The 27196-nt window shown below is 41.9% G+C and overlaps 3 protein-coding genes across 3 annotated transcripts in view; 2 read left to right on the forward strand and 1 right to left on the reverse strand.

The window, feature by feature from the left end:
- The window catches only part of LOC110952305 (importin-13-like), a 435553-nt gene that overhangs the window by 206470 nt on the left and 201887 nt on the right, over positions 1-27196 (forward strand). The gene's annotated exons all lie outside the window — the stretch shown is intronic.
- Positions 1-27196, reverse strand: part of ralgps2 (Ral GEF with PH domain and SH3 binding motif 2) — a 77014-nt gene that overhangs the window by 10362 nt on the left and 39456 nt on the right. The window contains 4 exon segments of the mRNA XM_051947233.1: positions 751-818; positions 1064-1154; positions 2402-2539; positions 25817-25943. Coding sequence (XP_051803193.1) covers positions 751-818; positions 1064-1154; positions 2402-2539; positions 25817-25943 — 424 coding nt within the window.
- angptl1a (angiopoietin-like 1a) lies at positions 4266-21990 on the forward strand. Its single transcript, XM_022195820.2, has 6 exons — positions 4266-4925; positions 15384-15631; positions 15777-16397; positions 19294-19487; positions 20447-20717; positions 20806-21990. Exons 2-6 carry the CDS (start codon positions 15442-15444, stop codon positions 20991-20993), a joined length of 1464 nt encoding a protein of 487 aa, XP_022051512.1. The 5' UTR covers positions 4266-4925; positions 15384-15441; the 3' UTR covers positions 20994-21990.

The following is a 27196-nucleotide window of genomic DNA, read 5'->3' on the forward strand; positions in this document are numbered from 1 at the left end:
ACAGCATGGAAATGTACAGTATTTCAGCAGTAAAGCAAAAAAATATACAGGAAAATCACTATAAAAAGTCTAAATCAATAGGAAACAACACAGCAGAAAAGTAGTAAAAGTAACACAAAAACAAGTCAACCAAAAACAGAAAAATGCTCAGACAGCTTGTGCAGTGTCAGAGCTGGCGGCCACTAAAAACTATTTTTCTATTAATCTATTGGTTATTTTACCAATTGGTCAATTAATCTTAACCATCAATTTTACATTTGAGTTCATTTTATGTTGTAGTCTGCTGCCTAATGAGGGCGGTTTTGCCGTTTTTTTGGCAGTGCATCTTTGCAGAGTGTGCAAAACAATTTTTTGCTACGTGATAATTTGAATCACTCCCAAACTTTCAAAGCCTGAGCCTTTGGAAACTTTTACACTCGGCCGAGTCATACTCCGCTGCAGCTGCCATTTTAGACAACTGCAGTGCACCTGACTGGTGACTGGAGCCAAAAATTATTCATATCATGATACAAGGATGATGAATGGAGTGTTGATACAGAACAAAAACACTGTTAATTTGAACTGAAGAAATAATAAACCAGGCGTTGGTTTAAAATATTGATGCCAACACATTTTCAGCGTTGACTACATTGATTATGCTGCCTCGTCGCTGCAGTTCTAACACTGAAAAATGGAAAAATACAGATAACACACAGGTTTAGTTTACACAATAGATTTAACTGCCAACTGGAGATCTACACTCCAACTCACCGGCAAGATCCTCTTTGGAGGCGTTTGCTCGTGGTGTGCTGGTGCCTGGCTCAATCCTCTGTGACAATCTAAAAAAAAAGACACATCCAACAGTCTGAAATAATCATCTGTAATTTTGTCATGAAACAATAACTCAGATTTTTTTAGGCAACACAGACAGATGAGTGAAACAAAACTAGACAGAACCTATTTTGGAAATTGCTCTTGTGACTAAATCAGAAATATGAGCCAAAATGTTTGTGTTCTCCCGAGTTGGCCAACAGATGCTCTGTTTATCCGCATTCTGTTCTGTACGTTGTGTTGTGTTTCTTACTTGTAATTGTCATCCTCCACGAACTTTTGCAGCTCCTCGATATACCTGACTGAGTTGAGATACTTCTGTACATGAGGCAACACTGGTATATCTGAGAGAGGGCAGATGGAGAGAGACATTAGGATTAAAAAATACTAAACCTGCTAACATTCTTTAACTTGGCTAAATAGTGTGTCTGAAGCACGTGTAACAATTTAGAAATTTGCATTTTTAGCTTGTTTTGAAGACCATTCAAGTGCAAGCCAGCTCTGGAGCAACCGTATTGCTCAGTAATAGTTGAAGCTCATTTGAAATTTAATATTTTTAATTTGTTTTTAAAGAAGCAAACAAACTGGAAATTGTGTGGAATGATGTCTCCTCTCATCTTAATTTAGTTTTTCCTCACATTTTTCACAAACAAAAAGTTAAAATTTTCTAAAATGGCAACATGTCTTGTGATAAATTATGAACGTCGACGACACCAACTGATCTATGTATATTTTATCCAACTTCACAGTTCACAAAAACACACAGAGGCAGAGATGAATAGCAGAGACTCTTTCATAGTGTCTCCATAGCAACAAGAAATGAAGTGGTGAGGCTGTTGTGGTGCTTTCTCCAGCTTTTGCACAGATTCCCTTCTCCCCTTAAACTTTTGTTCCTTCACATGTAGATGGGCAGAGTTCAGGAAAGAGTGAGGACTTGTGGATTACACTCTGACATGAGATTAAACCTCTGCGCCCCAAAAGTCACCAGTGGGTTTGAAAGGAAAAAAAAAAATCACTTGGAAATCACTATACTATATATGTCTCGTTAAAAAAACCAACAAAATCCCCAAAAATTAAACAGAAAAAAACCTTGAAAATTTTGCGTGACAAACAGTCATGTGACAAAACTTCAGGAACTTTTAGTTTGGCTTGGGCTGAACTGCAGACTGTGTTTACACAAAACAGATAGGAGACGAGCACGGAAACACATTACAAGTCTAAGTTGCGAAATATCTATTATGTAGAGTCATCATTTTCTTTTCCAAGTATTGGTAGCAGCTGTGGACACTTGGAAAAATGTTGTACGTGCTAAATCCAAGTTTTCTCAGCTGCCATAAAACAACTAATCGTAGACATTCAACAATTGCTTCTTTTCTTTTTTAATGACTTTTAGCATTAGAACTGTGTCATACTGCAAAATAGAAATTTTTAAGTTCTCTACTTCTGGCCATGATTATTGCAGTTTCTACAGAAGTGCAAGGCTTTATATTGCACTGACACCTTAATCCACAGTTAGTAAAAATGTGCCAGGAGCAAATAAAACGCCCATGGTTATCCAATGAATGAGTGGCTGTGGCTGTTTGAGTCTTACCGTAGGTACAAGATCTCTGCAGGTCTGATATGATCCTGAGAAGGTTGTTCATCAGGTTTGATCTCTGTTCGTTCTCCAGTATGCTGCCCGTTGAGGGGTAGGCCGAGTCTATATACGTCAGATCAGACAAGTACATCCCTGAAATAAAGCAGGAGACAGAACAAAGATGCACGCATTAAATTATGAGAAACACACAGATCTCTTCGTCGTGCACTCATCTTTCAGCGAGCCAAGGGCCCCAGTGCAGGCCAAATGAGGACAGCGTCCATCTGTCGGAGGTGATTTTTTATTTTTATTTTCTCGCCAGTAGGGAGCACAAGGGTTTTCCTGACTGAACACACAGATCAGCTCATTAGGCAGCAAACATGTTGATACAATCAAGGCTGGACATTGTAACACAGCCAGATTTCCACGGACGCACGATGCAAGCGTCATGCAGATGTGGTGTCAAAAGCAGCTGGTACTTGCAGACTGTTGTTTTGTAATCACATGTGTATGAACCGGCAGGAATTGAAAACCCTGCACAAACTGTTAGCACAGACTTTGCTCAAGTTTCAAACACATTTTTTTGCCCCCTTGATCTGCTCCTGATGGGTCTAAATGAGTGTCCTGAGTGGATGGCTGATCCTCTTCAGCCTTTCCAACTCAAGGCCATCTATCCCCCCTCAGTTCCCTCCTCTTGTTGCATCTTTTTGGCAGATTTGGAGCAGAGCTGAGATTTTTAGTCTCTCATTACATAAATATTAACATTAAGGGGCAAACTCAGGAGTGGCTTCCCACAACTCTGAAAAGAGAGATTAACAAGCTTCAGACGTGAACTGTTGGTGTGACTTTCCTTCCACTCTCCTCTTTCCTCCTTCTCTTGCTCAATGTTTCTTTCACACGCCAGCATCACGATTGAGCGCAGATGTAAGAAAAGTTATCACACAGTAGACTACATGACACCCTTGTCCCCTGCTTCCCCCACCTCCCTTGGAGAAGGGTGTAATACTCACAGATGTGTGTTCATACACATGCTTTTACAACAGCTTGCATGCAGAGTCAAAGTTCAGAGCTGGAAGACCAGATAGAACAGATAAAAAGGGGTAAAACTCATCTAAGGATTTCATATAGACACACAAAACACAGCAACGTGAGACGGGAAATAAAGAGAGGAGTTGGGAACAGGAGAAGAGGTTTACAAGCATTTGGAGATTCGGCTGTAAGAGGGAATGTGAGAGATGGAGAAAAGGAGAAGAAGAGTGGGATCCTTAAGGCTTAACTGCTATAGCTGCTTCTCTGAGAGCATGTCAGGGATAACAGCAGTTAGTCATGCACAAATCCATACTGCCTGTGCCACCCACAGACAGATGCGTGCTCACAGGACCAGTGGTTAGATTACATAGACCCTTTGTATGTGTTTGCATGTTGCAAACCTCTTATGAGAATACTGTGAATGAAGTTAGAAACATAAGTGTGAGAGAGAAGAAGTGCAGCCACAATGCAGGGAGAAGATATCATCCTGTCTCTACTCCTCTAAGCTTGTTATCTCAGAAAGATATTTCAAATATTTCAGCACAAAAAACTCCACATATGTCCATGTCTCCCGACACCTGAACACATTAACGTAAATAACAGTGGTGATAAGGAGCAAGCTAAGTCCAGACAAGCTCAGACTCCACCTGGAGCAAGTATTTTCTTCCAAATGCTCCACAAATCAGTCGTATCTGCCTGCTTTTGTCTCAGGCTCTCATATATCCAGCTGTTCTCTACAGGAAGGCGGTCAGAAACCCCAGCAGAATTACAATCAGTCTTCCCATAGCTAAAGGACAAAGCCCAAAAAAAAAAAAATAGATGAGAGGGGAATTGAGAGTTGTAATTGAGGACAAAGAGGTCAAAGCAGCCCCAGACTCAGCGAAAACCACTTCCGAATTCAAACAGGTCTCGTCTCATTTTACTCAACTCACTTCTTCTACACAAGAACCACGAAGGCCATTGTTGAGGATGGGAAATTTAATGAGGCAGCTCTGTTATTCTCTTTTTCTGTCTTTTTTTCCCCCATCAGAGTGACATCAGAGGTGGGCTGGGCAATTCCAAAAAAATAAAGAGAGGAAGAAAGGAAAAAAAGGGAGGCAATCTCCAACACCCACACCCTCATCCCCCTTCTCCTCCCCTCTCTTCCTCCTTCCCCTCCCTCTTCTCGTCTCCCCCATTCTTCGTGAAAAACTCAAGGCATCAGTGGTTCAGAGCTCAGTCTGTTGAAGTGGCCAGCTTTCGAACCATGCCCCAGCCTGAGCCCCGGGACAGTTAAGTCCACAGAGAGAGGCACATCTTTTGGGGAAGCAGGGCCTTCGACTAAAGCCTCGTGTTGTGATCCACAGCAGCAGGACAGGAGGAGTGAGTGGAGGGGAGATCCTCAGAAGACCGGGACAAAGAGACAGAGAGATGAGTCCTGAGCACTGCAGCTCGGTGAAGACACAACACAACACACACGTGAAACTATAACTGCAGGAAAACACTCCCCTCCACTACTGGTAACTAAAAGGTAAACGCTGGTTGAGTTTATTCTGTCTCCAATTTTGGTTCTTGGAGGGTGTGTTTGCGTCAGAGAGACAGTGTTTGTGAGTGTGTGTCGGTGTATGTATGAGTGTGTGTGTGTGTGTGTGTGTGTGTGTGTGTGTGTGTGTGTGTGTGTGTGTGTGTGTGTGTGTGTGTGTGTGTGTGTGTGTGTGTGTGTGTGTGTGTGTGTGTGTGTGTCTGGGCAGCTGTGAGAGCTCTGGCTGAGAGGTTGGAGAGGTTAGAACGTTTCGTGACTGGATGTTGCGGCTGCAGACAGAAGCATTTAGCAACGCTTCTTTGGCTTTCCTCTGGAGTCTGACCGGGACATAGTGTGTACAGCATGCTGAGGAGTGTATTGTGTCTACACAATCAACAAATGTGACAATATGAGCCACATAAGGGCTGTAAAGGGAGACTGAAGTAAATTTATGAAGTGTGGTGACTGGTGATTTTGGTGTTTTCAGTGTGCAGGGTCAGAACAGACATCAGATACAAAATCAGTAATGGAAATCCTCAAATAAAAAAAGATTTAGTCATAGATGTGTATGCTTGTAGATGTAAGAAGAAGAAGCATCCCATGTCTTAAATGTTCCCTGAAATGTTCACTACGTCCAACAGAAAGCACAAAAAAAAAAAAAAAAAATGTGAAGAGAAAGAAAAGTGGGGCATTCCAGCAGAACACTGGTCTGATCAGATGGAGAGATTTGAGCTCTGGAGCCAGGCTTGTTTATTTTTTCTTGGATTTTGGTTTCCTAATACAGCACCATGTGAGCCTGCTCTCTAACAGAGAGCAAAGTTAACCTGTTGGAATCAAGGTTAGATCAATAAGATCACACATAATGAGGCGATGACATGCCTCTCAACACATGCTTCTTCTTGTTACATACAGGGGCTGTGAGATCATACACTGAGGTGCACAGAAAATATATTGTAGTTGGTGGAATCCTTAAAAGTGAACAGGCTGTTTCTATGAGTGTCCACAATCACAAGGTTGTTTTAGGGGGGGGAAATGATGTAAGCCAACTCCAACCACATCCTCTATAAAGGGCACCCCACGGACATAACACGCTTCAGTCACAATCTCGCCAGGATAGCAAAAGCTTTGAACACTAACAACATCAATCTGGTGCTCTTCCCTATCACTAACTCCCAATTATCTTCACATGTTTTCACTGATGCCCTGGTCTGTTGGTGGGATCTGTGGAAAACATTCTGTTTCGCTGAGAAGCCACATCTGTGAATGTCGTAAATGACCGTGAGAGACATTTGCACAGAGCTTCAAAAAGCAAAGGTTTGAAGTAAAAGGCAAAATGAGGGAAAGGGAAAAGGCTAAGAAAACATTTCACGAGCTTTCTCAGTTTTCCCTTAGAGCAATAAATCACAATATCAATGCCTCCAATAACTCAGGCAGGCGAAGAAGAAAAACGAAAGCTAAAAAGATGGAGAGGAGCAGGAGCAGCTGTGTGAGACGCATCCAGAACATTCCGTGCTGAAGCCCTCGAGTTCACCTGAACCTCGAGTGGGACACGCTTTAACTGGGTCATTGCTATCAGTCTACACATAAACTAACCAGACTCTTAACCTCCACTCCAAACTTTGAATCACAACTTTTTGATGAGTTTCCTATTTAAAGTTTTTAAAACTCCCTGGACAAGCCAATAAATAGCAATCAGGTCGTGCGTGGCAGGGCTGTCGGAGCCGGTTACCCGCCGCCCTCCCCCAGCCATCCTGTCACACACCATGTTGTAACCCAGCAGGAGATTGATAGCTCGCCCAGCCAGCACACACCAACTGCGGTTTTTGGGCAACGGGCACGCATCCAATCGTATCTCCCTGTTTAACCTAATCCTGAGTGCCGACCCTTCATGGGCCCAGATGTGTAATGGACAGCTCAGCTGATCTTATCTGCAAAACAGAGCCACTTATAGAAGCAGACAAAAGATAACACGCACTGGATACAGCCCTGAGCCAAAAACACTGCGGCTGCTGCTGCCCTGGCGACCACATGTGGTTAGAACCTGCCACAGAAAAACAAGTCGGACACATTATATCTCTAAAAAACTCAGACCGACAATACGAGTCACACAGCAAGCTGTCGTACTTTTGAATTGTATAAAGAACCACAAAAAATTGAAACAACTATGAGGAAAGAAAAAAAGAAGAAGTGCCAAGGCTGCAGCAAAACTCCAAGGAAAGTTTCTAACACTCAGCTCATTTAGAATCTCCTTAATGAGAGCTTGGACACAGTCGAACAGACAGGTCAGCATAAGGGAGGCAGAGGTCAGCCAGGAGGTCAGGGTAAACAGTCGAGAGAAGTAGAGGCATGAAACTACGTAGAGCCAGTGGGTAACGAGTGTGCAGATGCCGTGTGTGTGAATTTATGCGTTCTTCCTTGTTGATTCAGCTAATAGAAAGCATGTGTAGTGTGAGGTATGAGCTGAAGGTGAGGTGTGACTCAGAGGAGAAATAAAAAAAAAAAACCAAGAGAGCGCCTGAGTGGTGACGAGTAATCTCCTAAATCAGAAAAAATCTGAACCATCCAGCCAAACAAACATTTATATAAATGCAGTAAATTTTTAATGCTGCCCCCTCTTGGCTCTCCTCCCTCTCCTGCCGCTCTTTTCTGCTGCCTAAAACCTTAGAGGGAAGCCAAGTGTCGCTTTACCAGCTTAAATTTCAGAGAAAAGGCATCTGAGCCGCAGCTTGTTATGTCACAATGGGTAATAGATTGGTGGAAGATGATGCTAACTGCTGGGATTCGATGTGCATGCATCATTGTAAGTGTGGCTACAAGGAGCGTTGGCTTGTGTGATGGGGGAGGTAAGGAGGGGTGAGTGTCGTGCGGTGATGGACGAGGGCGCTGCAGAGCTGAGAGTCCTTATCTTGACTAAGTGTGACAGATATAGAAGGACGGCCTTATATGAACTCTGTCCAGTGTTTGTGCATTTATACGTGCATGAAGAGGAAGAGACGGTGGGGGACCTGCTTTCCACAATGGCCAATTGATTGCAGGGGTTGTTGAGCGGGCGAGCAGGGGAGGGGTGAGGCAGCGGAAGGGTGGGGCCTGCACCCTAATCCCACATATAGACCTCTGACCCCAACATCAGCCCACATGTTTAGAGTTTCAGTACAGAAGAAGGAAAACAGATGGGGGCCGGTGGGGCCTCAGGGGGGTGTAGGGGGCTCGCTCGTCACTAATGTAGCATCATGAAAGAAAACAACTCAGTAGCTAGAGAACAGGACGTGGACAGAACTTTTCGAAGCATAAGCCAGCAGCATAACCACTTAATCGAACATAACTTCAATATCCAGTCTCAATTACTGGCTCAGGCCATAAATGCAAAGATAATCCCATCGTAGTTCTTTGTCTGTGCTTTGATTTCAGTTCTAACATTCCCAACATGCACCATTTAATGAGCAGATATAAAACAGCATCATTATTCCTGCACCACAGTGGATTCTGTGCTCTGCTTTAGTGGAAGTATTTAATCTCTGTAAGGTTTCTTCAGTTTTGCTGATGAGTCTTTTATGAGTTTTTCCTTGTTGTTGTTAGTTCTCAGTGTGTACACTGTTTGTTTTATAATGTTAGTACTTTCACCGTTTCTGAGCTCACGCTGTGCTCTCCTCTGCAGCGATTTCTTTGCTCTGATTTGAAGCCAGTTAAATGGTTTCTTAGCTGTCAGTTGCACTTGTGGTTCTGTAACCAATTGCTTCAGCAGCAAGCACACCAGAGAAAGTGTATAAATGGTCATGTAACTCGGCTCTGTGGCCAAAAACGGTGGCTGGTGACATCACGTATGAATGGAGGGCTGGAGTGAAGTCTGTCTCTGGAGCTGTTCTAACAGTACAGCTGGCTGAGCTCCATGTTGTCATGTAAAGGAAAGCTGCTGTTTATTGTTGCTCCTTCTACGCCTCCTCCACAAATTTCATAACCCACTCCTTGCCTTCATGTATCCACATTTTGCTTGGACTTTCTTCCCCCGGTTTTTCTGACCACTGATGAGGTGCTGTGAGTTTCGGGGCATTTTGGACTTCTTGTTGGGAAAGTCTGAGGACCAGATGGGGGAAGTGAAAGCGAGGGATTTTGAGGCTGGGAAATACATTGACTATGAAAATATAAATAAATTTTATCCAAGTTTTTCTCTCCGGCTTGTTGAACTGCAATCCATCAGGCTACAGACCGACACATCAGAATTGGTAAATCATTGCAGGACACATCCAGAGAGCACGAGCTCTGAAACTCACAAAACACAGGCAGATACTTCCAGCAGTCAAACAGTTGTGGTCTGAATTTTACACATTTAAAAGGTCTAGCTCATCTTAGATACCCGATACAAGCCTTGAAGTTGCACTTTACTCAAAATTTTTACCAAATATCAGAATACACCTGAATTACAGTTGGCAATTTTACTTCCAAAATACGCTTTTTGAAAGGTTTGAAAGGCATGTTAGCTTTTAAAAACATCAAGTCAAAATTGCACCATTTTAGAGCCACAAATGGTACAAACAGAGAGAACGGTAGAATTTAATACTTTCTGACTAACCTTGAACTACTCACCTGCAATGGGCTGTTTTGTTAGAAAGTTAACCAAATCTCAGCTTAAAACTGAAATTTTGTTTAAATCACTTCTTTCTACCCGTGTCGCTAAAAAAAAATCATCAAAAATAAACTGTCCAAACCAATGATCATGCAGCCATTAGTTACTCAGCGATCACTAACAGTCACGTAACAAAATTTGGAGACTTTTCAGCTGAACTGCAGTCAGTGTTTACAAAGAGCAGACAAGTGTAGAAACAAAAACAAAACATACAAGTCATAAAATATCTATAGCACATGGAATTGTACTGTTTTTACCAGTGTTTGTTGCACATGTTGATTCCAGATTTTGAAATTTTTCCAAATCTATTAATTAACAAAAAACTTTTTTACCAGCATTTATAACATTCTAATGTTGTCATTCTGCAAGAAAGACATTCTGAGACTTTATACTGCAGTGACAAACGAGTGTACAGTGAGCAAAAATGTGAGATTAACAGAAAATATCCATAAACTGCTTAGGGATCAGTGGGTTAACTCAGAATTAGTAAATATTACTAGCTGAAAAAGGCAAGATGCTCTGCATAGCCACTGCTTCTCAATGTTACACGCTATCAAATCACTAATATGTTATTTTACACAGAATGAAACCCAAATGAGTCTGCATTTTGATTTTGTAATGAAAGAATTTAGCTACATGCCCATATCATTTACCTGTATTAGCTGTTATTTTATCCTTTACAGACATAATACGGACATTAATGGAGTTCATCTGGAAAAGCACATATAAAGCTCCCTCAGCCTTTAACCACACACCTGCAGTGAATCACATTTCCATGCAGACATTTATCATTTAATCAGTTTTTTTCAGGTCAAAAATGATTGTGTTTAACAAACTGTTGCCCTCTCACATTCACAGTGTAACCTGAGGCTGTAAGAGTGGCATACGGTTGTCTTTTTCAGGTAACAACCAACATTCATTACACTGTTTAACCAGCAACAAGCCAGAGCTAATTTTTCCTGTCTTGGAGTAACATAAGCAGCCATCTTGCCTAATGACTTCTCTGGTCATTTCCTCTCTTAGAACTTGAAGAAATGAATTATTTCTGTCTCCTACTCAGGCACAAAACTAATCAGCATTAAAGTGCAACATAAACCTCCACACAGAAACTGAAAGTAAATGAGAGCCGGTTTCCCTCCAGAGTCAGCGTGCGGCCACCGGAAAAAAAGGCAAACCAACACCAATGTAAAATAGCTATTCAGCATCACACCACTTCACATGTTGTCTGCATTTGTGTGTAAAAACTGTGTGCAAATGGAAACGTGTGGAGGCGTACAAAACGTGCATATTTGTGTGTGTTAAAGCAGTCCAGAAATCTATCAGCATTGTACTAAGCTCCTAAATTACCAGATAAATCAGCCAAAGCCTCCAGGCTCAGACTCTCCTGTTCGAGTAAGAACCAGAGGACCAGTTCATTTCAAACAGGAAAGCATTAAGACGACAAACAGAATGAACAAGAACCATAAAGCAAAATATGGTACAGCCAGAGCTGCAGACACAAAGTTTGCCTTCAGAGGATGACAGAATTTAATTGGCTTAAACACTGAAACAGTTGTGTCTTGTTCAACTGAAAATGATTCCCAGTTGGAAGAAAGTGCGTGGTAAAAAGAGAAATAGGCTACATACTGTCTGCAGTTAGACGGCTCCAATAACAGCCCTGAAAATAAATGAACCAATAGTGCAGATAGAGACGGACAAAGAGGAGGAAGGACAATTAAAGAGACACCGTAACACATCTCAGGACTATTAGGAGTTATTAGGGAACCCAGCCGTGCACTAAGGAAGACAGAATTTCCTACTGTTGCCAAAACACCAGGCAAGCAGAGATGAAGGCTGCAAATCCTTTTTTCCAGACAGTGTTTCTCTGATTCAACAAAGAAGACACAAGCTGTTTGTCAGCAAGGCAGAGCCAAGAAGAAACTCAATAAATCCTGTTGACGTTAAGAAGAAAATTAGCTTCAATTTCTTTGATTGTGTGCACTGCTTACAGTCAATAACTTTCACATGCCATTATTTAACTGTACCAAAACGAGTGGAAGGAACACCGAATAGAGAAAGCAAAGAGGAAGGGAAGTATTAAAAGGAAAAGGGAAGAAAAGGAAAGTGACGAGGAGGGGGGGTTACACAGAGAGGAAAGCAATTAAATGGAAAGAAACTGCCAGAGAAGAGTGCAAATCTGTCAAGAACAAAAATATATACTCTAAAAAAAAGAAAAGGGAGTATTTTATCTGTGAGAGGTTCTGCCTGAAGTTATGCTCATGATGCCTTGCCAAAAAGGGAAAAGGGTCATGACCAACTTCCTGCTACTATTAGTCTCTACTAGTGTCTCTGCTCTCCTTTTAAATCTTTGCGATGTGCGTCAGCCTCACAGTCTGTCGCTCCTCATCTGCAGCCGCTGTAGTATCTATACATGTAGCTCAGCGCTCCACGTTCTGATTGTGAGGAATGCTTCTCTGAAGCGCTTCGCAATTTATTTTGAGCAAAATAACACTCAAGAGCGGGGAACATTGCTCATTCACACTGACACCATGCCAAACATGCAGCACTTGTACGTGCGAGACAAAAGCTTGTCCAACACATGGAAATAAAACGATCAATGCAACGTTACGTGACCTTGTGTTGCCTTGTCATGAAAACACCCACATACATACGAAGAGGACCTGCAGCGTTTCCATTGTAAGCTAAAACCACAGTCAGGAAAACAAGCTGGTGCATCTACTGAAGCCTGTTGATAAAGACCCAAGTGTTGTCTACTCAGGCATGCACGGAGTTTTATCGTTCCTCTTTTGTTGTTAAATCTGAAACCAACCAGATGTGCGCTATTGCTGGGATAAATTCCCTGCCAACTCTGCTGAAGCAGTATAGTTGGTCAAGCAGGGTAACTGTACAGATGTCTACAAACACGATTAAATCTGTAACTGACAATTTGCAGAAAGAAATCAACAAAACATAACGTATTGGTGACTATAACAGAGCATGTGAAAGCACATTCACAGGCACAAAGCTTCTGTCCTGCAGGTTCGTGCTTTATGTTTTCCGCTCAATTGCCCTCACAGTCCTAAAGCACTTGAACAGTTTCATGGGTTTTTTTTAAGGTCGAAAGAAAAAAAGGGAGCCGCTGTGCTTGTTCTGAGGAAACAGTGTAAACTTTGTACCTTCACGACACACTGGTGACCTCTGAACATTCTCTGGAATGCCTTTGATATGTTGTGGTTCTATGAAAAGGGTTAGGCCCCTTGTACTCAGAACCACCAACCAGGAAGACATCAGAGACCAGAAGATGGAAACAGAGAGAGAGAGAGAGAGAGAGAGAGAGAGAGAGAGAGAGTGGGGAGAATGAGAAGGAAAAAGGAGGATGACAAGAAAGAGATGGGGACTGATGGATGAGTTGTAAAGCTGCCTGTCTTGTTCAATCCCCCTTAAACTACGTGACTATGAACAGTTCGGTGGCGCTGATAACAGAAAAAAGCGGTTTCAAGAAGACACACTGCAGAACTGATACTGCTGATGTTGCTGTTAAAGTCATTAACGGTCCTCACCGAGGTCAGCAAGGATACAGTACCTGGTTACGCTGTCAGACACACCGGCTGCTGGGAAAACACCATGAAAATGAATAACGTCTCTGGATAGTCATGCACACGCAGTATTCAATCATACAGGCGAACGCACAACCCTACACATACCATCACACACACGCTACAGATCAGCAGCAATTCTGTCCCCCTCTCAACATTGTTCCAAGTGACAGGACTGCCAGAATTCCTCAAGAACCACAATGGCGTCATATGGGAGACACACAGGGCCTGAGTTTCAGGGTGGAGGTAGGACTTAATGATGTGGCACTGAGCAAAGACTGATTGTGAGGAGTGATGGAGTGGACTTGGAGGCCTACACAGTCTTGGGTTTGCGCAGGCTCAGGCCAGAGTGTTAAATGGAGCAGTGTATACGTCTATGTGAGTGGTTTTTGTCTTCGTATACTGATGAGAAACAGAGCTAGAATCAGTGGGGAAAAAGAGGCCAGGAGTCCTTCTCAAACTAGACACAGGGCTAAAAAAGCTTTGCGCATGCTGTTATTTTTTTGGACTTCGTTTCAAACCCCCCATAGTGACTGTCTGCATGTGCATGTTTGTAAAATCTTTGAAGTGAAACAAAAATACTACCTCCTACATAACATCCCTCTTGGTGCTTTTACCCTCCGTGTGTTTTGCTTAGGGGAGGCATGCGCACATGGCCAACACGACTGTACAAGACAACAAGAGACAAACTCAGGAAATGTATCAGAAGCTCAAAGTTTCTTTAACACCTGTAAATGATGAATGTATTTTTTTTAGAAGATCCACACAGTTTTTTTTTTGTTTTATCTTGCATCTTGAGCAAAAATGAGCACTAATTCATACAGCCACATTTTCATATGCAACAAAACAACCAAATCAATCTTGACAACTTGCAGAGTGGAGCCTTCTGTATCTATATCTATATCTATATCTATCTATATATATATATATATATATAACTTTTTTCCAGAATCCCAGTTTGAGCATGAATGGCTGAATCACTCTAATATTACAACATCATATAGTATTTAGGCAGAGGTCTAACTGAGCTGGTGTGCTCGAGGTGCTATTAGAGGTGGATGGGTTGGCTGTGAAAAAAGCTGACTTCAAAGATCTGCACATTTTCATTGATGCAACAATGGAAAAAATGCAATAATAACAGTCATTTTAAGGTGTCAGGTGATTATTTTCATCAGAAAAAACTTCAAAATATGTAACGTTGTTGCACAGAGATGAGTTTACAAGGTTTGATCAAAGACTGAAGAGGGCCTGTAGGCAATGTTAGTGCATTTCCACCACATTCAAACCCAGACGTAATTAGGATTACGCTACTGACACACTAAAGAGAGATTACTATGCATCATACATGCTGTTGGCAAAGTTTGCATCAATGTTAACAGCGGTTAAAGAGATGGAAAACAAAGGTCAGGCAATAAACCAACACAAAATAAAGAAAACAAATCCAATTTTAGTGACTCACTGCACAGAAACAATTATCAAATGAATTCAAGCATGTCTCTCTTCATCTTGTCTAATTAAGATCAGTCCAGTTATTTACAAGTTACCAATAACAGCTGATTCTCATTCATAGCTTATTTATTGACAGAAAAATACCTGCAAGCCCAGAGTTATTGTCTGCGAGACTATATTAATTCCAAAATAGTTAAAGCAACATAAGCTACAGCATTATCAGGAACCAAAAACTGGAACGAGATTCCTGCAATTAACATGTTAGATTTCTAAAGAGTTCCTAGAAAGATGCTTGCTGTTGAAAAAGACAGTTAATGTGCTTATTCTGCAAGACAAGAGGGTGGAAGTTTGCTAAAGAAAAGAAACAATTCATTTTAAGGATAGAAAGGAAAGGTAAATGTAAGAGCAGATCCTAAAGACAAAGCACAGGCAGCAGCCACGTATCAGAACATTTTAAAAGCGTGAACCAACAGGACCTCAGAAAAATACAGCGTCTGTCAGCAGCGTAACTTAGACACAAAACAGACGTCGTCCAGTTGGCTGGACAGAAATGAGTTCTTTTTATCACTCTTTCCACACAAACAACTTTCTATGGAAAAATGATGTGACAAATCTTCTACTGCACACTTTCCTAAACAACTACTGATTTTTTGTGAATGTTTGAAACAGCCTCAAAAACCTTTTCAGTAAAAAAAAATCCAATAGTGGTCTGCTTTGGAAGAACATACAATAAACAGCCTTGCTGTTGTCATTCCTTTTGTGAGCCATTGTAAACTAAGAAGAGGCCGTTTTCTTAACTCCTAAGGTCTTGTATTCTTGCAGGGAAGCCTGGAGGGAACACCAGCAGCTGTCCATCAATCCAACCAGCCAGCCAGGAGCAATGCAGGGGCTGATGTGGAGCCTGTGTGCCCTGCTCTGCCTCTCTCTCTGGGAGGAAAGTTACTGTAGGAGCTCCAGGGAAGCCCGGAGGCCCAAAGAGCCTTTTCTTCACAGGAGTAGAAGAGCTCCTCAGGATCCTGACGCTAAAAAATGTTCCTATACATTCCTGGTCCCTCAGCAGAGAATCACAGGTACAAAGGACGACTTCTTTCAGAAATAAGTAACAATAAGATGTGGATGTCATCATTTCTCACTGATTCAAGTGTTTCTTCTTTGTTTTCAATTAAGTAAAATAGCTTCTTGTTAATCCCTTAAATAATTCATATCTGTCTTCAGGACCGATCTGTGCCAGCACCACAGGGCCTGAGCCAGACAAGGACAGAGTGACTCGTATGGACATTGCAGATGTGCGGGAGGTGCTCAACAAACAGCGGCGTGAGATTGAGACGCTGCAGCTGGTGGTAGATGTGGATGGTAACTTGGTGAATGAGATGAAGTTGCTGCGGAAGGAGAGCAGGAACATGAACTCCAGGGTGACCCAGCTCTACATGCAGCTGTTGCATGAGATCATCAGGAAAAGAGACAACTCTTTGGAGCTAGCCCAGCTGGAGAACCGTGTCCTCAATGTGACCTCTGAGATGATGCGACTGGCTTCAAGGTACAAGGAGCTAGAGGGCCGATTCGCCACAATGGCCGGGGTGGTGAACAACCAGTCTATTCTCATCTCTGCACTGGAGGAGCAGTGTCTGAGGACACTGGGACGGAGCGAGCTGCCCCCAGTTCCCCCACTGGTGCAGGTGGTACCGCAGAATATACCAGTTAACAACCGTTTCACCAATGAGATACAGAGGGACAATAACAACCGGGCCTTCCCCCGAGGATCACGCATGGAGGCACCTACTGCAAGCCCTTTAGGGATTGATCCTCCACCACCACAGGGGACGCTCACCTCTGATGGTATGCACCGATCTATAATGACAGGGGATGGTAGAGTAGCCAGTTAACGACATAAAACAATCAGTAATCTAATGAGTTTTCATGGATGGAAACTGAGCAGAAACAAAGCTATCGTTGCTTATCACAGCAATTGTGGTAGCTAATTGTTCACAAAACTACTTAAATGCATTTAGCTAAGGGCTGCAATTCAAAACGTAATTTCTCACAACATGTCATATTGCTGAGGCACAGTTGGCTCATCCTTGGCATACTACGGAGGCAGTGAAATCATACATTCCTATGATCCCACTTGGCCGCCTGTATTGGCAGCACAGCACTCAGCATATGTACTAAATTAGTGGGTTGTGGATTAGGTCTCTTTAAACAGCACTGAAAAGTCTTCATAACCTGCTGCAAGGCTGTAGTCAGCTTTAAATTCAGTCTATGCAAGAAATAAAGGGCGCAGAAAATCGTAAAACAAAGCTTCTGATGGATTGGATGAGGCCATCACATCTCAAGTCACTGCACAAAATCATCCCATCAGATAAAACCCTCTAAGATAGACAAGGCTCCTCTGTGCTTTCCCCCCAGAGATTGGTTAATTCTGACATCTGAGAGAGATCATCCTCAATATGAAACCAATTTGCAAGGTTAAAATGCTACTTGGAAAGGGCTCCTAAAATCTGGTCTGGGCTGTTGTATTTTGACTGGCGATTAGAGTACGGCGAGGAATGTTGACAGGGGTTATACAACCCGATGGTGAAATGGATGAAATCATTCATAACATCCCTCAGACAAAAGAGGGAGTAAAAGAAGAGCTGTTTAAACACTGGCAGGAGATTGATTTAGTATTGTGCAAGAAGTGGACACATGAAAGAATACTGGAGAGAGGAATACTGCTAGGTACCATTTGAAAACTAGGTCAGTCTGTTTAGGTCGATGTCTGCTACATCTTGGTGTTAGTCTAAAACCATCAGGTCACTGCAATGTCATTTCAGGACAAAAAAAAATTTAATCAACCCTATGCTGCAGAGTCGTTAGACTTTATATAGTAATGTGAAGTGTGAATTAATGCAAAGTGTCTGAAAAGTGCTTTTCAAAGAGGTGCACTGTCAGTTCTTTGGAAAGCAGTCTGTTAAACATGGCTCTTCTCAGTACATTGAGCTGTCGCCACCTTTCACTGACCCGAGGACTAATAATGACAGGCTTATTTCAGGCTCAATAAGCAGAGAAGCAAAGATGGAATATGTTAAAAGCCTCTGTGCAGAAAAAAAGTCCAAGGAAACATAGGGAGATGGAAGAAAATATGAGGCTGGGGAAGTGGTTGCGGGAGGTAAAATGCCAAAGACTGCACTTATAGATGACAAAGAGTGTTCTTGTAGCTATTTCTAGCGGTGTATAATAATTCCCCACCTACCTCACCTTGGCTTGGCTGAACTGTAATTTTAGTGTTGTATAAGTTAATCAAAGCTCGTCAGAACAGAGCACTCTCAAGCGGTAGCCCTCCAATTCCACAGACCTTTTCCACACTATAAAAGTCATCCATAAGCCGCTGTTTTCACCATTTCTCATCCCCCATTTATTTAAGAAAAAGAACTGAAAGCCAGGGGTGGATCACTCGCTTTAGTGGCTCATCCTTCATTGTTTCACTAGGCAGGAAAAGAAAAACACATACCACAAAATGTTTCTACCTCTTGTCTCCATAAAATATATTTAGCTAGTGATAAGGATGGGTACTGTTCCTGAATAATATGAGCTTTAATTTTCAAATTTCCTTTAATTCATTTGGTTGTCACTGCTACGGAGATGCCATTCAGCAGACAGTTGAGCTAAATCATGACAGGAAAACAGGAAAATTTAAAACCCCAAACCACTACAGACACCAAATAGGCGGTCTTCCATGTAGGTTCAGTACTACTGTAAATACACATGGCCCGACCACAGTTTGGTCTAGCAGAACCCTTTTTAAACCACTATGGTATGTTAGATTTATTTTTAACCTCAACCTGATGAAGACATTACAAGAAAAATACAAGCCTGTGCGTGGAGGTTTTAGGTATCTACATTGTGGGTCCCTATGTGCTCCAACACCCAGCTCGGAAAACCATCTACCAAAGGCCTTTAGGCCCCAGAGGCCCCCACACACAAAGCCCGTCTTCATGCCGGCTTAATAAATATTCACACAGGGGGAGAAAAAGAGGAAATATGCTGGCTTTAGGTTAAGTTGCTTCAGCTTTGGGTGCAGCACTACCTCATGGCTTCAATTAAAAGCTCAACCTGAGTGATTATACCCATAATTTAAGTGTGGAGATGCATGCTTATGCAACTTGAGATTGCAAGATAGTTGGCTGGTCTGAGAAAAAGAAAGTATTTTCCGAAGCATTTTGCCACAATCATACATCTCCCCAAACCATGGGGGTTCCTTCCCAACTTTCTCTGCCATCATCTTGCCTGAAGGATTATGATGACTTTTGCATGTGCACTTAAAAAAAGAAGGCATCTTGTTCAATTCAAAGCACACACAGTATGGTAAATTTGTTCAGGAAGCTTAAACTGTCTGTGATTCAGATAATTGATGGTCTTAGTAGAAATCAAAAGTCATCAGCAAAATATAAATTCCAACTATAGTGCCTTTATAATGGTAATCCATGGCATTTTATCTGCCGTAAGACTCATCTGAACAACTTGCTGTCCCAAGAGTTAATAAGCATTATCAAGTATTCCATCCCAAATACTCAGGAAAGAATAACATTAAGATAAGAATGTAATATGCAGACAGAAAGATTACAAAACACCTTCCTAATGGTTAAACTAAAATATGCATTTCTTTTGATATCAAACATTTTAAATTATACCCACTAGCACAATCTTTGTTGAACCAGTGTTTGTTTTTTTGTCCCCATTTTTCTTATCCTAGGCCCTTTCAAGGATTGCTACCAAGTACGTCAGGCAGGTCACACCACCAGTGGGATGTACTTACTTAAAACAGACAGCAGTGAGCGATTGATCCAAGCCTGGTGCGAACACAGCCTTGACAATGGAGGCTGGACGGTGTTGCAAAGGAGGAGAGATGGCTCTGTTAACTTCTTTCGAAACTGGGAGAACTACAAGGTAAGCTCACTGAAAAAGCACCATGAGGTTCAAGGGTTTGAAAACTGAATTCCATTGTTAAGATAACAATCTCATCAATTAGTGAACATGTTATTTTGCATGAGAAAGAACTTTATTTACAGTTTTCCCTCACCCCTCACTAAGCCATCCAGTCTCAACAGTTCATTTTGAGGCCATTAAACAAGCACTTGCTCCAAGAGTGTAAACAGCAAAGTGTTGGATTTCCTCACTGTGCAGTTACAGCCAGCAGCTGTATCCAGGGAACTACGTAAAAATATACGCAATCAGAGAGTCCCATGAGTTGTGAGGGGCATGCAATTGTTTTCTCAAAACCACTGGAAATGATCCCTTTATCCTTTTCTTCCCATGTGTCGGACTTTGCAATTGAGATAAGATCCAAAATCTTTATGAACTAGCTGTGCACAAAGACGAAGGAAGAATTATTGTAACACTGAGCAAAAAAAGAATGGCACCAATAAACGGCCTGACAAAATGATTGGTCTTTGTTTTCTCTGTATACAAAAAGGCAAAGGCAAGAGCTTCCCTTCCAGTAATAAAATCAGATTTCAAAATCAATACTTGCATGCTGTTTGGATTGGGGACAGAAATGTGTCTGACTGTAGCCAAATCACAACTGCAGCTGCCATTCAACTAATTTGTTGAGTGAGGAACCTCAGATCACAACCTTAACACATTATCATCTTAATGGGAAGCAGATTTGATGTCATTTCACTTGATTGCAAGGGCTCCTTTAAACTCAGCAGCACCCTGCAAAGAAATCTTTTTAACCTCAGTCTGCTTTACTGTTTGTGTTTTTTGGATGTGACTTTCCTTCGAGGACCGCAGAACAATAAGGGAACTGTTCTTTCACCAGTTAGCTAAATTAATACTATAACAGAGTGACATTTAAAGACAAACCACAAGTGAAAATAACATGCTGCGGTGTTTGTTCCCAACAGAAAGGCTTTGGCAACATAGACGGTGAACACTGGCTTGGGCTGGACAACATCTACAACCTTGGGAAACAGGGCGACTACAAGCTCATGATAGAGCTGGAAGATTGGACAGGAAAGAAGGTTTACGCCGAGTACAGCAGCTTCCACCTGGAGTCTGAGAGCGAAGGTTACCGGCTGAGGTTGGGCACCTACCAGGGTAACGCCGGAGACTCCTTCAGCAGTCACAACGGCAAACAGTTCACCACACTCGACCGTGATAAAGACGCCTTTTCTGGTAGGGTGATGAGCCAGTCTCAAACATTTCCTGGTTTTGTGTATTACTATGATCTCGTTTTCTGAAGTTGTGTTTCTCTCTTCGCTAGGTAACTGTGCCCATTTCCATAAGGGTGGCTGGTGGTACAACGCTTGCGGTCAGACCAATCTGAACGGCGTATGGTACAGCGGGGGAGTTTACCGCAGCAAATTTCAGGATGGAATCTTCTGGGCCGACTACGGGGGAGGTTTCTACTCCCTCAAGTCGGTGCGTCTCATGATCCGACCGATCGACTGAAACCTTGAACTGTGCTTCCCTTCAAATGCACCTCAGTCTGCGCCATTATCTTGTGTTTCTACCCATAAATAAATACTGTTAAGGCAGAATCGGGAATCTCTGCCATCGTTCAACTGCGCAATCCAAACGAAAGACACAGTGGCCTAAGTTTGTGGCCAGACACCAACAACTCTTGCATAGTGGCTACTTCACTCCAATGCTACGATAAAGATGGATGCCATTCCTTTACTTTAGCAACTGCACGTATCAGTTTGGACAGTAATGGTCCATCAAGCCCCCTGACATTCAGTATTATTCTCCTGTGTCCTATTTTACTCACTATTTTTGAGACTCAGTATATAATAAGGGGAAATGGTGATTTACTACAGACATGAGATTTCTTCTGAGCAGCTAATGGTGACTTATTGAAAGTAGTGTTTCCCATACCACGGGGGCATTGGTTATACTGGGATGTTTTACCTTCATAGCATGAAAATGGAAGTCATACTGACAGACAATCAAATGGTGAGGGGAATAGCTTTTGCTGGACCTACTGTCCACTTGTTCTGGGATTTTCTGGACTTCTGGGGTTCCTCACAACCCGCAACAGAAAGTGAACTCATGCGACAATGTGTTTGTTCAATGTGCATATGGCTGAGCTGGCTTTGGTATGTAAATATCTTTGGCTTTATTTGTGAAAGTTAATTTAAGAGGTGTGATTCTACTCAGGCCAAATGTTCACAATGTTGTTACTCTGCCATTCTTTGTTATTTATCTGTGTATTTATAGTAAGTATAGTCATGGCCTTTTTATATCTGGCTTTGTAACAATACAATCTTTAACATTTTTGTTTTTAATCCCATGTAGAGATACGTTAGTAACACTTGAACAGAAGCACACACAAAGACAGCAGAATAAAACAAATCCAGAGTGGATGTCTGTTGACTTGAGGATGGAGAACATGTGGCATGCACTGCTAGTCATCCGAGAAAAATTAAATTCTTTTACAAACATTAAACTGTCTTTCATTTTTCTCTAAGCTTCATGTTCTAATGAGTAGCAACAGAGCTGTGTAAAGCGTAAGAAAATGATCTCCGGAATTAATGTAAAACCTGAAATGTTACATAAAATATCTGCAAAGCCTTTGTCAGTATAAAAAGTCATCTGAAATGAAACATATTCCTTGATCTGATTTCAGTGCAATCTGAGCTGCCAAAGCAGTGAAAAGGTCAGGGTGATTAAATAATTAAAATAAAATGGGCAGAAGGAAAAAGGTACTGCGGCCACAGAAAGAGACGGCATGTAAAATCACATCATTCTTGTGCTGACAGAAGCAAAGGAGAGGCTTAAAAGAAATATCTAAGACGAATATGAGAGCTTTGCAGAAGCGTATCGGACTATATCAAGAGCAGAAATAGATAAAGGACGATATTAAATGATGCTGCTATAGAAGAATTTAGACCAAAATGAAAGTAGAAAGAGACAGTAAGGATGATAAAAGAGACCAGACAGACAGCTGGGGAAGAGAAGGAGGGGAACATTCCTTCCACATAAAATCGTTGAGCTTTTGTTTCATTAAAATGCGTATAACTTGAAGTTATGGCTCCCCTTTGGACCATTCCCTCAGAGGAGCTGTAAGTTAGAACAGATAGGAGCTGTCTGACGCAAACACTAAGGAGGAGAGCACAAACACTCAACACTTTTTAGCTCACACTCTCACACATTCAGTGGGCCAACCACACTGGCAGAGAGGCTTTCTGTCACAGATTAAAATACTGTACATCCATGCGATTCCAGGCCTGGCTGTGTTGGCTCCTGATACACCAAGTTACAAGAACCAGCGGGGCAATTAACCCCTCAGCTGGCAGACTTTTCTGACCTGAGATATATGACACCTTGGAGTTTTCCATTACACTTGTTATTCCATCCGCTGATGCTCATGTCCCACAGCTACCACTACACAGCAGCAAAATCATGCTGGAGCTGGACCTTGTGCTTGGCCTCTGGCCTTCAATAAAGTCTTACTTTACTGACAGAGGCCAAAAAGAAAACACAAATCACAGCATCTTATTAATATGTGTAATAAAATTAGACTGAGGTGATCATAAATATTAACAAGCTCTTGCTCAGTGACACTATTCAGAGAAGTGTAATATTACACAGGACATTTTTCATCAGCATTTTTCACTCATTCATGTGACACAGCAGATAAAGTTTCATTTTTAAACACTGCAACTGTTCACGCTTATGCTTCACATATACAACTGCAGTCCAAAGCAAGCTATTGGGATTTAAATTTAAATTTCTTTTCATAATTTACCAACAGTAGGCCAGTGTGATGAAACAACAGTGATATGTGAATATATCAGGATATTGCTCAACAATTTGACTTAAAATATAACGGACGCAAACCACCATGAAACAATGAAAACCCCAAGCATGCTCCTTTCCTGGCTCATAAACAGCCCACCATCTCTTCATATTGTAGCCCTTTCTCCAGCAGTCGCTGTACTCCAGACCTCCTCTGGTGGAGGCTGCAGTCAGCAAGATTAGCTTTACGGTCTAAAAACACTCACAACTTCACCTCCATCTAAGAAACGCACGGAGCATATGGAGGCCAATGTGGAAGTCAGTCAAAACCTTAACCTCAGACTAAGGCTTCACCTTTGTCACTCTTCATTCGCCTCCGAGTTTTACTTACTTGCTTTATTTAATGTACAGCAAGGTGAAATCATTCCTTCATCCTTATTTGCTTTATTTATGTTAGTAAATGTAATTATTTGTATGTGTTTATGTTGTTTCTATTAAAAATTGTACAGGTGTTCTTTAACAAATAGACTAAAGTAGTTCAACTCAGCCCTGCGACAGACTGGGCATAATACACACGCTATGGACTGAAATTAAACATTTAATGCGATAAATTAGACAGCTTCATCGCCTAACACTAACTTGCATAACAGTACATTGAGCTGTGAGCAGCAGATACTGATGGAGAACTGTAGCTACTGCTGTTGTGCTGCTTCTGCAACGTGGCTGATGTACACAAGGTGAAAGGATAACGACTTGAGGAAATGTTCTGAAATTAGTTTTTGTCATAGTGGAGCCATGTGTTTCTATGGCCTCTTTATCCTTACATGATTTACGAGAGAACAGGAACAAGTTCATCTGAGCATTTGACAGGGCGGCCCTGTGGCGAGCAGACAAGAAGGAACTGTGTCTGCCGAGACTAATAGCAGGTCAGAGATCACACCGCTGCACATACATGCAGGTCTGCACAAATGCATCACTGTAGAAAAACCCAAGTTCAGACACTGTGTGAGCACACACGACTCTTTCTCCAGACCCGTTATCAGAGATAGGCATCACACGCACAGAGATGCAAATGGAGCAAAGAAAGAAACATGACAGGAAGTCACAAAAGTGGCACGAGTACATAAAAACACTGTAGAAGTGAAACCCTCCTGTGGCATATTTCCTACATAAAATAACACTTGGTAGTTTTAACCCTCTGCTGTGGGTTGGGACTGTAATTGAAGCTTAGAGCCAAATTCAACAAGTACTTTGTTTAGCGAGTAAAGAAGTAAACACATGGACTAAGACATCAGGCGAAACCCAACCCAAATTTAACCATTACACACACACACACCCAGCACTTATTTTGGGAGTGATGCTCTCTAACAAGCACTGCGGCTTTCACTATCCCACTCATTCATTCCTGCTTTCTCTCAGAGGGACCGGGCGAATTTATAATCGAGGGGAATGTCCGAGTACAAGAGAGCGACGATTTACCTCCTGTACGTCAGCTTGGCTCGATCCAGCGCTCAACACAGCCAGCTGGTCACATCACACACGGACATGCACCACTGACAAGCTCACACTAAGTCAGCACCATCCCACTCGCACACACATGCTCAACGAAGCTCCACCCGACGGGACGACCAACTAGTCACAAATCACTCAAACACTTACGAAAAAGAAAGCGTTTCCTTCTGATTCACGATGACTTAGAGTAAAGCTGGCAAACACGTGCCGTTTCACAGGATTAGCTTTGAATTCGTCTCAAAGTCTTCCATGACGGAGAACGGTGGGGAAACTGGACGGTTTAAAGTTTCTTTAATGGCAAACAGACTCGTGAGCTTTTTGTTGCTTGTGTCTGTGTTTGTTTGTTTGTGCATACTTGAGCATCTGAGTTTGAATCACATTGCAGTAGCCATGACACGAGCCGAACGGTAACCGGCATCAAAGCCGTCCAGTCATCATCGAATCAAAACAAGAACAAACAGTACAGCAGTAAAACCACACACGTGGGCACGAGCGTTCTCCTTGCACAGCTCATAACACGACTCCTGTGTGATGTCATACTGCGGAGCACGAGGCTATAAATATTAAAGGAAAGGAAAAAGACCGTTAATATTATTATTCTTTCTTATTATTCTCGCTGATTCATGCGTTTTTCCCAGCTAAAAAGGAAGTTTGGGATGTTGAGCACCAAATTTATGGGCGACAATCACTCTTTTCAATTCGTAGAAGCCAAGCAAACTCAAAAACCAAGAAAAGGGAGCTACAGGGGAAACAAGCAGCTTACTAAAAAAAGAGACGACGGAGAAATACAAGAACAACAAACAATAAAACATGAATGATGACGGTCGGAGTGAATAATCAATGAGATAATGATACCAAACGCACATCCAGAGGCAGAGGTGTCTTTGTTAAGCCAAGACGTTTGTCATTAGCTCAAGCTTTAACCTGCAAACAGCTCATAAAGAGAAGAAGCTAACAGTAAGGCATCTTAGTTCAGGCTTCAAAGATCAAAGATGGTGGTGGTCTGTGAGTGTGTCTGTTACCTAGGTATGGTATACAGGAGACCATGCTCTGGCTGCTTATGCAGTCTCTCAGACGTTTGTAGTTGTCTTCTTTGGACATCAGGTAGTCGAGCCGATCAAATGTTGACTTGTCTTTCCGACTCAGTAACTATGAGGTAAACAGGGACCGAAAAACAGGGAGGGAACAGGAAACAGCCAGAATGGTTAGCAACACATTGAGATCGAAGGGAAGACATTTGATGATATTAATTCTGTCAAGGTAAAAATGGCTGTAATCAATTTATTACTGTTAACTACTGAGTCACATTTTTCTGTGCAATAAGTGACATAGCTGGTGAGACCTTGGTGTGAATTACATTTATTGATATGATTCCCAGGCCGTATTTGCACAGAACTAGCATTGCCATGATACTCTACTATTTTGTAACAATCGTGGAGGTCTTCTGTGATTTTAATCCCATGCAAATCTACCATGTTGGTAGTTTGTTGGGGTCATTTTTCTTTATATTTTTAAGGTGTTTTTGTTTTCTTTCTTCCTTCTGCCTGTTTACTGCTAGAAAGTCACAGAGACTGCCCTGGCAATTAAAAACAAAAGCATGGAAATTAATTTATAATCGCACATTCAGGATGCTCACATAGTATTAAAATCCATTCACAGAAAGAGTGAGCTCAGATATGTGGGAGGAAGAGGAAAAAGGAGGATCAAAGAATCTCCAGATGGATGACATGCATGGCGGCATGTGGTGAGGAACATTTTGCTGTCTTATGACATGTTCGACACGCATTTGTGGAAGCCTTTTAATATCACATCTGCAGATTGTGTCAGTAGCTGGAGCGAAACAAAAGATTTTACTTATTTTGTGTGAATATGCACGAAAAATCATGTGAGTTACAGGAACCGCACAGGTTGTGACAACAGCAGAGAAAATTGTGTGTGTGTTTCCATGCATGCATGCAGGTGCTCTATATCGTGACAAGCAACAGCATTCACTGAATGCCGAAAATAATGTCCTGTGGTTTTGTAGACCAGAGACATTTCCCCCCATTACATCAGAGCATCATTATGTCATTATGTAAGCTCTACATCTTCACTGAGAACACACACTAGTTGTGCCTCATGTTTGTGTAACTGACACTGGTCTACAAACAAATAATAGGATCAAAATGTCTCCATCATCAAATATCTAGCAAAGCCTGTATGCAAATACTGGGGGTTTCATTAACAGCATGAAAACCATAGAATTCAAAAGAATAAGGGCTACTAATAGAGAATGTTCAAATCTTTTTTTTATCTCATGAAACAGTGTGATACTAAGCTTTTCTCAAAGTTCTAAATACTTCATTTCGTTGCTTGTTTCTTTCTCCTCTTCACGTCACTCGTGCGAGTTTTATTAGTCTTCA

The sequence above is a fragment of the Acanthochromis polyacanthus genome, chromosome 4 (genome assembly GCF_021347895.1).
Source record: "Acanthochromis polyacanthus isolate Apoly-LR-REF ecotype Palm Island chromosome 4, KAUST_Apoly_ChrSc, whole genome shotgun sequence".
NCBI classification, from domain to species: domain Eukaryota; kingdom Metazoa; phylum Chordata; class Actinopteri; family Pomacentridae; genus Acanthochromis; species Acanthochromis polyacanthus.

Bases quoted from the DNA above. Each gene is read 5' to 3' on its own strand.
- angptl1a (XM_022195820.2), top strand. From the start codon at position 15,442: ATGCAGGGGCTGATGTGGAGCCTGTGTGCCCTGCTCTGCCTCTCTCTC. The intron at 16,398-19,293 runs GTATGCACCGAT...TTCTTATCCTAG, and splicing joins GGGGACGCTCACCTCTGATG to GCCCTTTCAAGGATTGCTAC. The intron at 20,718-20,805 runs GTAGGGTGATGA...TCTCTTCGCTAG, and splicing joins TGATAAAGACGCCTTTTCTG to GTAACTGTGCCCATTTCCAT.